The sequence below is a fragment of the Bos javanicus genome, chromosome 17 (assembly GCF_032452875.1).
Source record: "Bos javanicus breed banteng chromosome 17, ARS-OSU_banteng_1.0, whole genome shotgun sequence".
NCBI classification, from domain to species: domain Eukaryota; kingdom Metazoa; phylum Chordata; class Mammalia; order Artiodactyla; family Bovidae; genus Bos; species Bos javanicus.
In genome coordinates this window covers 7596932-7609590 of record NC_083884.1, presented here as the reverse complement: position 1 = coordinate 7609590, position 12659 = coordinate 7596932, and the positions used below count along the sequence as shown (strand labels likewise).

General features: G+C 38.9%; 1 protein-coding gene across 7 annotated transcripts in view; it reads right to left on the bottom strand.

Annotated features, from left to right (window-relative positions):
* The window catches only part of LRBA (LPS responsive beige-like anchor protein), a 753999-nt gene that overhangs the window by 489377 nt on the left and 251963 nt on the right, over nucleotides 1-12659 (bottom strand). For all 7 annotated transcript variants that reach the window (XM_061384015.1, XM_061384012.1, XM_061384019.1 and 4 more), the window contains exon 35: nucleotides 4317-4381. In XM_061384015.1, coding sequence (XP_061239999.1) covers nucleotides 4317-4381 — 65 coding nt within the window. The remainder of the gene's footprint in view (nucleotides 1-4316; nucleotides 4382-12659) is intronic.

Sequence of the window (12659 nt, the reverse complement as noted above, 5' to 3'; positions counted from 1 at the left end):
CTACTTTTAAAAATCACTCCAGAAATTCTCACCTATCTCTTCTACATTGATTTCCCCACTTTTTACCATAATACTGTTCTTTTGCTCTCATTTTTCCAAAATCCTATTTCCTTTGACTCTATTCCCTCCCACTCCATTTTTTTTCTCCGCTCTGTAACAAAATTCCTCTAAAGAATTGTTTATACACATTCTAATAATTCCTCTTCTCTCATCCTCTTTTCTAAATTCACTGCAAATAGGCTTTTTTCCACTCTCCCAAAACCGCTCCTATCCAAATCAGAAGCAACTTCTGAACCTATGGTCAAATCTGTCATGACCTTACCACCTTAATGATTTCATCTAGTCTCAAGACATTAAATATCACCTATATGCTTATGACATATAGATTAGAGACCAAATTCAGGTCTCTAATCTGGAGAAATAATTAGCAACTGTCTATTTAGTATCTCTCCCCTGGAGAAGGAACTGCAACCCACTCCAGTATTCTTGCCTGGATAATTCCATAGTCAGAGGAGCCTGGTGGACTACAGTTTATGGGGTCACAAAGAGTTGGACACAACTGAGTGACTTTCACTTCACATTTAATATCTCTACCTGGATGTTTGTGAGCATGCAAAGTCAATTCGGTCATGTCCGACACTTTGCAACCCTATGGACTGTAGCCTGCCAGGCTCCTCTGTCCATGGAATTCTCCAGGCAAGAATACTGGAGTGGGTTTAGGCAAGAATACTGGAGTGGGTTACCATGCCCTCCTCCAGGGGATCATCCCCAACCCAAGGACTGAACCCATGTCTCTTATGGCTCCTGCATTGGCAGGTTGGGTTTTACCCTTAACATCACCTGAGAAGCCCTCCTTGATATCTACTAGAGATCTAAAAATCAGTATTGCCAAAACTGAACTCTTGTTGTCCCCCAATAACTGCTTTATTAATAGATTTTACCATCCTGGTTGACAGAAACACCATCTTTTCAGCTGCAAAAGCTAAAAATGTTAAGAGTAATACTGGACTCCCAGTTTTCTCTCACAACCCACATCTGATCCATTAGTACTGAAACATCCTACTGGCTCTGTCTTCAAAATATATCCATAATGCTCCTACATTTCACCTCTTCTACTGCTACTGGTTTTCCCGTATATGCTCCTATGATTAACTCCTTCACTTCCTTCAATCGGGGCTTGCAAAAATGTCACTTTCTTGATGATCTATAATATAACCAATCTTTAAGCTACAAACTAAACCCTTTATATTTCATTCAAAAATTTCCCTCAACCTACTTAACATTATCTTTTTCCAAAGAACTTACCGCCTTTCATGTGTTATATAATCCATTACTTATTTTGTTTATTGTTTATAGCTTGTCAGTGACTGTTCAAAAGTAAGATCTACACACACAAAAAAGAATCTTTAGCTGCTTTGTTTATTGTTGTATCCCAACAATCAAGGACAATTACGATACACAGTCAGTGCATAATAAATACTGGCTGAATGAACAGATGAGGAAACAGAGGCTCACAGAACAGTACTTCCCAAATATCAAAGCTGGCACTTGAACCCAAAACTAACTTTAAGGCTAATACTATTAATCACAAGGCTATTCTGCCTTATCTATTAAATGTAACAGTAACTTGCATAATTGAGGGCATTTACACTTAGTAGAACCTAAACAAAATTGACTTTTATAACAAGTTTTCTTTAAAAAAAAAAAAAACTGGTGTTAATCAGTGTTTTGCATTAAGTAGAGTAAATACATATTCGATCAATAGCACTCACTGTCTCTTTTTACATATATACACTATTAAAGCATGTAATACCTCGGTGTTGAAATTCAGCCAAAGAGCTTTTTTTCTTGGTGAGTAAGCACTTTGAAATTTTTGCTAAAAGTGAGACTAAATTAGTCCATTCACCCATTGAGAAATATTATTGATTTCCCAACACTTGCCAGACTCCAGACTACAATTAGTTCTGCTTCTCACATAGATCACTGTAATAGTTTTGTTACTGCTCCTCATTTCAATCAGGTCTCCTCTCCTTCAACCCGTCCTCAGATCACTGCTAGTTATTTTTTCAAAATCCAAGTATTACAATCATACTTCTTTTCTAAAAATCTTTCAAAGCTTCCCACTGCCTTTAGATAAAAGTTCAAATACACATTAGATCTTTTATGATCCAGATGACCAACTCACACACAACTCACAATTCACACAACCACACACAGCATCCCACATCACAGCATCTTCAGATATTATATTCCCTCTATTAAGAATGATTTTCACACGTGTCCTCTCCAACTTACCCATAATCCCCACTTTTTCAAAGTCTATTTTACTAACACAACTCATCCTTGGAAATACATCTCAGGAATCATGTTTCCTAGGAGGTTTTACCTAACCCTTCAATATTAAATTGTGAAGTCTTTCCCTTTATTCTCATTCCTACCTTCTAGCACATAATTTAGCACATGGTTGCAGGTTTATTTATCTGTATTCAGTACTAATCTGTGAGCACCTATAATTTGATAAGTAGAATAATCTTAGTAGCACTTAATACAAAACAAACAGTTCCTTTTTTTTCTTTCTTTTACTTGCATTTATTTTTGCGACATTTATTCACGGGCCATAAGTTTTTGTTTCTTCAGTTTCTTCTGGGATATCTTTCCTTCTGTGCCATCTCCTCTTCTGGTTTAGGAACAATCTGTTCTTTTTCAGTAAAGATCATCTCCATGTGGCAAGGAGAGCTCATGTAGGGATTGATATGACCATGAGCTCTGTAAGTCCTGAGCAGCATCTTGGGGGCTTTGTTCACCCATATGTGCTCAATGACCAGAGAATCTATATCTAAGCCCTTAAGCTCAGCATTACTCTCTGCATTTTTGAGCACGTGCAGTAAAAATTCAGCACACTTTTTGAGCCTCCGACCCTGCATCCAGCCCCCCTGTCTGTCCTGTGCACACCTACCAACTCCACCGCTGCAAGGGTGGAATGGCACACACTGCTTCTATAAAGTGGCGCCCTTCAGATACTTGGTGGCTTTTCGGATATGCTTACCCTTTATGGCCTGGGCAGTTTCACGAGTGTTCTTAAAATGAACACGAAGATATGAACCTCTTAATTTGCATGATTCTGTGGGGTTTTCTGGGTCAAGTGAATAGTGCACCATTTTTAGAGGTCACCTCAGCCCAGAAAAGGAACAGTTCCCTTTTTTATAACACTAACGAGACAGAGGCTGAATTCCTAGCTACTATTTCAAAATTTTCCTGTAAGTGATGGTGTCAGTTTCTCAGTATTAGCCAGAACACTATAAGGAAACATGCATAAACAATAATTATGTTCAGAATGCTATTTCCAATAGCAGTCAATCACACCTTTTAATCTATACTCTGGGTCTTTGGTTCAACTAATCCAAAACCGGGCTTCCCCGGTGGCTCAGCTGGTAAAGAATCAGCCTGCAATGCGGGAGACCTGGGTTCTGGCCTGGAGAATTCCATTGACTGTATAATCCAAAATCAGATGCCACAAAACTGACACAGAGTAGTCCACTCATCGTTTCTTCATTTTCACCTTTTAATTTTCTCACTTTCTTAAATCTATTTTCACCCTTGTATCTTTCTTTTTATATCTGTACTTCATTTTTCTTTCTTATTACTGAATTTTCTTTCCTTGAATTCTTCTTCCCTTATACCCAGGCCATGACATGAGATAATATAGACATGTTAGTCTTATTATGGAGAAGGCAATGGCAACCCACTCCAGTACTATTGCCTGGAAAATCCCATGGATGGAGGAGCCTGGTAGGCTGCAGTCCATGAGGTCGCTAAGAGTCGGACACGACTGAGCGACTTCACTTTCACTTTTCACTTTCATGAATTGTAGAAGAAAATGGCAACCCACTCCAGTGTTCTTGCCTGGAGAATCCCAGGGACGGCGGAGCCTGGTGGGCTGCCGTCTATGGGGTCGCACAGTCGGACACGACTGAAGCGACTTAGCAGCAGCAGCAGCAGTCTTATTATTGCTGTAAAATATAACAGAATTTAAGAAAGTCTGAAAAATATGTGTTTTCCTTATATCTGTTAATAAAATCATCAGTTTACTTTTGCCAAACTTAGCCTTACTTATTGAAAAATAAAGAACAGACGTTACCATGAAGCACATAACCATGAAGAGAACAATAAAATGATTAAATACTGAAGTATTTATAATAATTAATATCTAACTCACTATATTACTGTCTGTAAAATCAATACCAAAAATATCAGTTCAAATAGCAAAAAAGAACAAGATTCTAAAGTAAAATATAAATGGATATAAAATAGTTTACCTTCCTTCATTGACAAGTTCAATAAAAGCAAGGCCTGCATTCTTCTGAATAGAATTCTGCCACTCCTAAAAAAAATAGTAGACAATAGCTGAACAAATTTCACTTAGTAGGTTATTTCTTTAAATCAACAAATACAAAAAACATCACCCATATCAATTACATACTTTGGATCCTCATGGAAAAGTTTTGTTAAACATGCTTTCTACCTAGCAGCCCCATGAACACATAAATAGTTGACATTAAAATGGAAACAAAACAAGTCAGCAACAATTAGATTCCAGATAAACTAAATGAGCCTACCTATATATATCTTGCCCTTCTAGTTCTATACCATTATATCCTAGTAATTTAACTGAAATAGTTTGAAAGAAGGCAGCAAAGACGACCAAGGACAAAGGTTTTGGTTTTGTTTCCTTAAGAAACAAAAGAGGGGAAGATGGAATTAAGGAGTGCCATAAACTTAATAAACAGCACATGTCCTACAAAATTTGATGACTAAAGATTGAGAAAGAGACAAGAAAAATCAATGAATTTGGCTAGACCACTTTTAAAATGGAAAACCAAAAGTCACTAGTCTATGAATTAGCGAATGATGGTGTAAATTTATTAATATACTCTTTGTGAGTAAGTCACCCATTAAAAAGCCATAGAAAGAAATCAACCAATAGAGTATATAGGGAAAAAAATGTTTAATGCCTATCTCAAAACATATATAAAATAAGCATCAATCCAATAAGACTGGGGCCACATAAACTGAAATATAGCCAGATTTGAGAAATACCCGTGCATGCATGCATGTGTGCATGTTTTTTAAAAACAGCTAGACATATAGAATCCTTTTGTTTCTGAAAACTAAGGAGCCTTACAGTCCACCTACATAATATTACTCAACTAATTTTTTTTTTGTTCTTCTATAAATGCCAAAACAAAAGACACCCTGGGACCTTGTTACCATGGCCAGTTACAGCACTGTTACCATGACCAGTGTCCACATTTTCTGAATCTAATACCTTTAAGAGTTTTTAACACTACGTAATTTCATATCCTATATTATGCCAAATTCTAATTTTTCTAAACTTCACCCTTTCTCATCTATTTTCTCATTTTTATCCCTAATTTTGTATTACTTTAAGTTCTGAAAAACTTGAGCTTGCTCTCAGAACTGAAATGGCTGTTTGCCATAATTTTGTTACAGAGTTCTACTTCATGAATAGTGTAAGCAAGAAGATACCCACAGAACATATACAGCAGGATAAGAAGTAGATATAAAGGCATTTAGACATTTGAAGACAGTAATGGGCTAAGACTAAGAAAGAAGATAAAGCAGCATGTTGTTGAGGAAAGAGCAGGAAACGTAATGTGTTCTTAAGGAACAAGAAGTCATGAGATTTATGCTCTCAAATCAACTATGACATTAACAGGCTATGTCCACGGAAAGATCACTCTACATCTCTAGGTCTTTGATTACCCTCTTTAAAAAATTCTTGAGGCTACTTTATTCTATGATTCAATAACTTACAAACACCTACAAATTAGTGGCTCGTAAGTCCACAATACATACTCTTAAAATTCACAACTGCCAGCCAACTGAAACAACAAAATAAACATATTTCTTTCACTGAGGTAAACCAAGTGAAGGATAAACATCTAACTTAAATCTAATACCCACCTAACTTAAAATCTTTTTATTTCCAGCAAAATTAAGTAAACAGTGCAAAGGAGAGCAGCCAAACCCCAAGAAGAAATAAATCTCTAAGAGAAGAAGATGTGCCAGACCCTCCACTCTTCTCAGAAATAGGGAGAAGAGAGAAAAAAGCAGAAACTGCCAGTAAGTTTTTGACCCTGGCCCAGAAACCCACACCTCACTTCCAAGCATGAGCACAGGGAGGCACAAGTCTCGAGGAGTGGACCTAAAGCTAGTAATGCGCAGGAGGAGCAGACAGCAGATCAAATGGCAGGCGGACTTAAAACAGCCTCAGAGGAACTCATGCCCTCGGAAAACTCAGAAAGTTACAGAGAGATGTACAAGTAGTTGAGGCTTTGAGGGGATGAGGGAAACACGGCTGTGACGTCTGCTGATAGACAGCAGGGAATCAGAAGGGATGGTGACACCTCAAGGGATGCTCCTGTCAAGAACAGAAACACATGCTCGCTCCTCAGCTCTTACACCCAACACAGCACTTGCAGCAAGCCACGTGAAAATCTGACACAGCACCAGAGTATATGGAGGTAAAGTCTTAAATTAACTGCATTTTCCTATACATCATTTACTTGAGAGAAAAATTTCAAAAAGGAAGTTAAATATACTGAAAAGAAAATAGTTACTCTTCTTGCTAGAAAAAAAGGAATTAGGAAGAAAGGCAAGAGATTACCCCATATATAATTCTCTAGACCAGACATTTTATTTTTAAAAGTATCTATCACTTTCCTCAAATCTATTTTGTCTGATTTAAAACTGCAACAGGTAGGGATTTTTATAAGTCATACAAAACTCCAACTCCACATGAAAAAAACAGGTAACAGTGGAGAGACTCAAATTTTCAGTATACAGGTAACCATCGTTTTATTTACACTTACGCAATACAGATCGATATTTACTTCTAATGTAAAAGCAGAAAGTGTCTCATTCAAAGGTCACGAAGGTTTCAAACAGCATGGTTTAGGTCCGAGAGAAAACCAGTTAAAGTTAGCATAACCATAAAAAATTATCGTTTAAAAAACTTATGACTTCAAATTAAGTATGTCACACTATTTTTTTCCTTTCAAATTAAAAATAAATTAGACATGAGGATATACATAGAACTGGAAGAGTTCATTTTTTCTTACGAAAGCTCAGAAACGTATTTATGACTGCTAATACATTTGGATTCTTGTTTTCCCAAATATCATCTATAAACTTATATTAGTTTACTTGTAGGAAGGGCTATCTATTCACCTGGAATAAAACTTTTCCAACAACTGAAAAAATTTAGACAAAATGAGAAATGAAGTGAAAATACAAATTCGTATCTACACTTTGAGTAGTTATAAAAACCTCACAATTCTCAAAGATATCAGAATTTTAATTTGTTTATAATCCACTCCTAATTATAAATTATTTAACACTTAATAAACGATGACACACCAGCTACGTAAGTACATACTGATAGGAACTCAGGTAAAAAAAACCTGCAGCCCATGAGAAAAGGACATTTTTTTTTTTTTTAAATAAGCCCAGGTTTTAGTCAAAGCCAACAAATTTTCTCCATACTAAAACACCATCAACAATCTGAAAACTGAAAAGAAGATCCATGCTCTCCTAAAGCATTTTTCTCCACTTCTGAGACAATTATTAAAGAAGGTGTTAGTCAAAACAATTTCACAAACCACAGCTCAATATAACTTTTAGTGAGCTTTAACAGCTGAAAGAAAAGCTTAATGCTTATCGTCTTTCATGATCATTTCAATATTTCATCATAATATTTATAATTACATAGTGATGCAAAATGCACCATACATTTAAAGGTCTTGGTTATTCTTCTCCCAGAGGTATTGATGAAAAACATGTTAAAAGCCTCAAATCCAACCACTAATGCAACTAAGTAATTTTAAAATACATTTCAGCACTTTGGAGAGGAAGGACTCAAAACACAGCAACGGAGTCAATAATTTCATACCTGTTCTAAGCTGTATTTAATTGACTATCACTTCCTAGGGCCACAACTGGTGACTAGTCAATTTTTACTAAAATATACTCTTAGCTTAGTAATGCTCTTAGTCATACAGTAACAACAACAACAGGATAATGTATACTAGTGAAATCTATTAAACAGAGTTACACCAATTCTCAAACATGTGTCTTCAGTGGTAAAAAGTCTACCAAATTTGGGATGGGGAATAAAAGACTCCATCAACTAAACTACTTCTGTGACTCCCTAACATTAACAAATAAATACAGGAAAGGGCACCAATAAATGTGCTATAATTTATAATATTTAATATAGCTAAATTCCTTAAAGTGAACTTAACAGTTTCCTATAAATTTGAGAATCTCCTACAATATATTTTAGTGTCTTGAATACAGCACATGAATTTGCCTACATTCTAAACGCCCAATTCCCAAACATTACCATGTTCTAAAGCAAATAAAATCAGATTACAGATCAATAAGATCAACTACATATATTCCATGATGCCATCTTTTCTGGTCAAACCATCAATATTGACATTAAATGTAGTATCAAATTTTTATTCCAGTGGGCTAGAAAATCACTGAACTATCTTTAAAAAAAAAAAAAAGGTATAAAATGAGTGACTTTGGTTAAACGCAGGAAAAAATAAGGACAAAGACAATAAAGAGGGGACAACAGTAACGAGAAACAGCCAAGAGGAAGAACAAGACTGGGGAGGAGGAGGTGGACGCGGAGCCCCTCTCTCCAAGGATACATCAGGAGCACATCTTCAGACACAGGGTGCATACGAAACACCAGCTCAGAGCGACAGGAGGACCTGACCAGCGGGAAAGCGTACAGACCCACGCAAAACTCGGCAGGACGAAGGAACTAGGGGGAAACTGGAGTGTTAGCAGGACTGGACCTGCCCTCGGCGGGTGGGGGGACTGAAGCAGGGGGTCCGATCCCCACAGCGGGGCAACTGTCTGAGTCAGAGGAGAACATTTAAGGCTGAGAGCGAAACAGCTGATCTGTGGAAGCCAACATGGAATGAGAATCAGACAGTCCTTGCCGCCATACATACCACGGACAGGAACACTGGTCTCATGGAAGGGGCAGCAGCTGGGAGCTGGGGTTAAGGAATTATGAAGCAATCCCAGGGTGAGGGTTGCTGTTGACTGCAGAGAGACGGATTGAGGGGATGTCAGGGAGGAGATCGTGGTGGAAAATGCTGATGGAGGAAAATCAGGCAGCCATGGAAGCAAGGCGACACTGCTGAGTCATGCTAGGGAGTAGAGCCATCACCATAGCCTCTCTCCCCCCACATGCTAGCTCAGGCAGCTGAGCAATAGAAAGGCCGGTCCATCAAATGCCTGAGACACTGAACTACAGAGCAGGACCCAGCCAGGGTGCATCTTTCAGTGATTGATGCACCAAACTACAGAGTAGGACCTCACCCAGGGTGCCCCTTTAAGTGCCTGATGCGCCAATCTTCAGAGCAGGACCACAGTCAGGGGGGCCCCTCTATGTGCCTGACAAGCCAAACAACAGAGGACCCCAGGCAAAGGAGCCGTCTAGGTACCTGAACGGGAAGAGCTACTGGGAAAGACTGGCTAAAGAGGCTCTCTGATCACCAGGTACAAGAGGCTCAAAAAAGACTCTGCTAGGGCCATAACTCCTGCGGCAGAGGCAGTCCATGTCCCTGCACACTTGGCGCCGCCAGGGTCCCCACAAGCCAGGCAGCTGCAACACCTTCGCTCTCAACTCGCACAGGGGCAGAGGTACCACAGGCAAAAATAGCCTCATGTCTATGCACTCAGGGTCGCTTTGGTTGTGTCTGACTCTTTGCAACCCTATAGATTGTGGCCTGCCAGGCTTCTCTGTCAGAGAGCAGGTTTTCTCCAGGTAAGAATACTGGAATATACTGGCCTATACTAGTCGCCATACCCTTCTAGAGAAATGTATTTCCTGCTACCCTAGCTGCCATCCCCCCTGAGTATCTGGTGCTGCCAGAACCCCTGTGACGCCAAGCAGCTGCCGGCCTCCACACCTGGCCCTCACAGGGGTAAACCCAAGCCCTCCAGGGCAGCCGCAGAAGCTAAACCCCAGTAGACAACCCACATGAAGAGGTGGAAATAAAACCACAATTGAAACCCAGGGGCACTGTGGTTAAGGAAGAAGACCCAAACTTCTGCACAAGCTGCAGATTAAATCCATGTGATCAACTAAGCAGACTCTGTGTCTATGGAAAATAAAAAAGGCCACTGAGAGCTCCCACAAAAGAAAACACACTAGCTCTGATACCTGTGGGCATTAGAGGCAAGAACACACAGGAGTAGGACCAGATTAGAATCTGAGCTGCCCCCACAGCAGGTCCAGAGATCAGCACAGTGTTAGAGGGCATCCTAGGGAGGTAAGGTGGACTGTGGCTCCCAACAAGGGAAAGGACTCTCACAGCAGTGACTCAAAAAAGAAACATTTATTATTCTTATTTTTTAACTTGTTCTGCAGATTCTTTTGGATTTTTCCCCCCTCTTGCTGCAGCTGTCGATTTTATTGGCACTAAGAAATCCAATTAAGCCTTTGAGCTTTTTTTCTTCCTCAGTCACATTTTTTATTGTTGTCATAAACCACTGCCTCTACATTGGGCTTTTGCAGTTCTGTAGAGTTATCCTCTTTTTTTTTCTTCTTTTTTAATTTTTTAAACCTATTATTTTTTTTTCTATTTGTTCCATTGTTTGCTTTTCCTACAATTCTTTTCCCCTTCCAGTTAATCTTCACCATATATAAACCTTCTTTATCGACCTCTACTTAACTTGGCATGTATATTCCTTTTTTCTTTTCTTTCTCTTCTTTCCTCTCAACATATGTTAGTTTTATTTTCATTGCTTTAATTCCTTAATTGGCACCTTGCTTTAGTTTTGTTTTCCAGTTTGTGCTTCAGTTAGTTTTGTTCTGGTGAATACAAATTTTGGTTTCCTTCATTCCCCAGGTCAATCTATTGTACTTTATTTTTGGTGGACTGTTTCGATTTTGCTTATGAGAGTATGTGTATATTCAGTCACACTTTCGACTGTTGTTATAAAGCTCTGCCTCTACATTAGGATACTGCAGTTCTGTGCAATTTTCCTTTTTTCTTTAGTCTTCCGTATTTTTTTTTCCTCTTTTTTATAATTTTAATTTTTTTAAACCTATTATATTTTTTCTATATTTATTCCTTTGTTTGCCTTTCCTACTGTTCCTTTCACCTTGCAATTAACCTTTAATGTATATAAATCTTCCTCATCTACCTCGGTTGAATTTTGCATATCCATTCTTTCCTTTCCTTTCAACATATATGTTAGTTTGTTTTCATTCCTTTATTCTCCATTTGGCACCTTGGTTTAGTTTTGTTTTCCAGTTTGTGTTTAACTTAGTTTTGTTCTTAACTGGGAAATATAATTTTTTATTTCCTTGTTCACCGGGGCAATCTAATGTACTTTATTTTTGGACTGTTTTGACTTTGCTCAAGGGTGTACATATATGTGTGTGTGTGTGTTCCATTATTTTAATTATTATTTGCCTGATTTTGTAGCTGCCATTTGTCTGGGATTTATCTTTGGTTTATCATTGTGGATATTTGCTTTAATCTCACTAAATGCCATAATAAACCACTTGTGGAATCTTCATTCCTGACCAGAGATTAAGACGTGAGCCTTTGGAATGGGAGCACTGTCTCTAAGATGCTAGATTACCAGAGAACTACCCCTGCTGCTGCTGCTGCTGCTACTAAGTCGCTTCAGTCATGTCCAATTCTGTGAGACCCAATGGACGGCAGCCCACCAGGCTCCCCCATCCCTGGGATTCTCCAGGCAAGAACACTGGAGTGGGTTGCCATTTCCTTCTCCACTGTGTGAAAGTGAAAAGTGAAAAGTGAAAGTGAAGTCGCTCAGTCGCATCCGACTCATAGCGACCCCATGGACTGCAGCCTACCAGGCTCCTCCATCCATGGGATTTTCCAGGCAAGAGTACTGGAGTGGGGTGCCATTGCCTTCTCTGAGAACTAACCCTAGGGAGTATCAAATAGTGAGAACTCACACTAAGGAAACCACTTGAATATAAGATCCAGCATCACCCAACCACCAGTAGCACCCTGTGCAGGACGCCTCATCTAAACAACACCACCAACAAAGAGACATATAAACTGAAAGTGAGAGGATGGAAAAATATATTCCATGCAAATGGGAAGCGAAAGAGAGCTGGAGTAATAATCTTCATATCAGACTAAATAGACATTAAAATAAAGATAAGGAAGGACACTACATAATGGTCAAGGGATCAGTCCAAGAGGAAAACATAACAATCGCAAATATCTATGCACCCAACATAGGGATGTGAAAGTCGCTCAGTGGTGTCCGACTCTTTGCGACCCCATGGACTGTAGTCCATGGAGTTTTCCAGGCCAGAATACTGGAGTTGTAGCCTTTCCCTTCTCCAGGGGATCTTCCCAATCCAGGGATGGAACCCAGGTCTCCTGCATTGCAGGCAGATTCTTTACCAGCTGAGCCACAAGGGAAGTCCAACATAGGAGCGCCTCAATACATAAGACAAACACTAACAGACATACAAGGAAAAGTTGACAGTGACACAATAATAGTAGAAGACTTTACACCCCACGCACACCAATGGACAGATCATCAAAACACAAAATTAA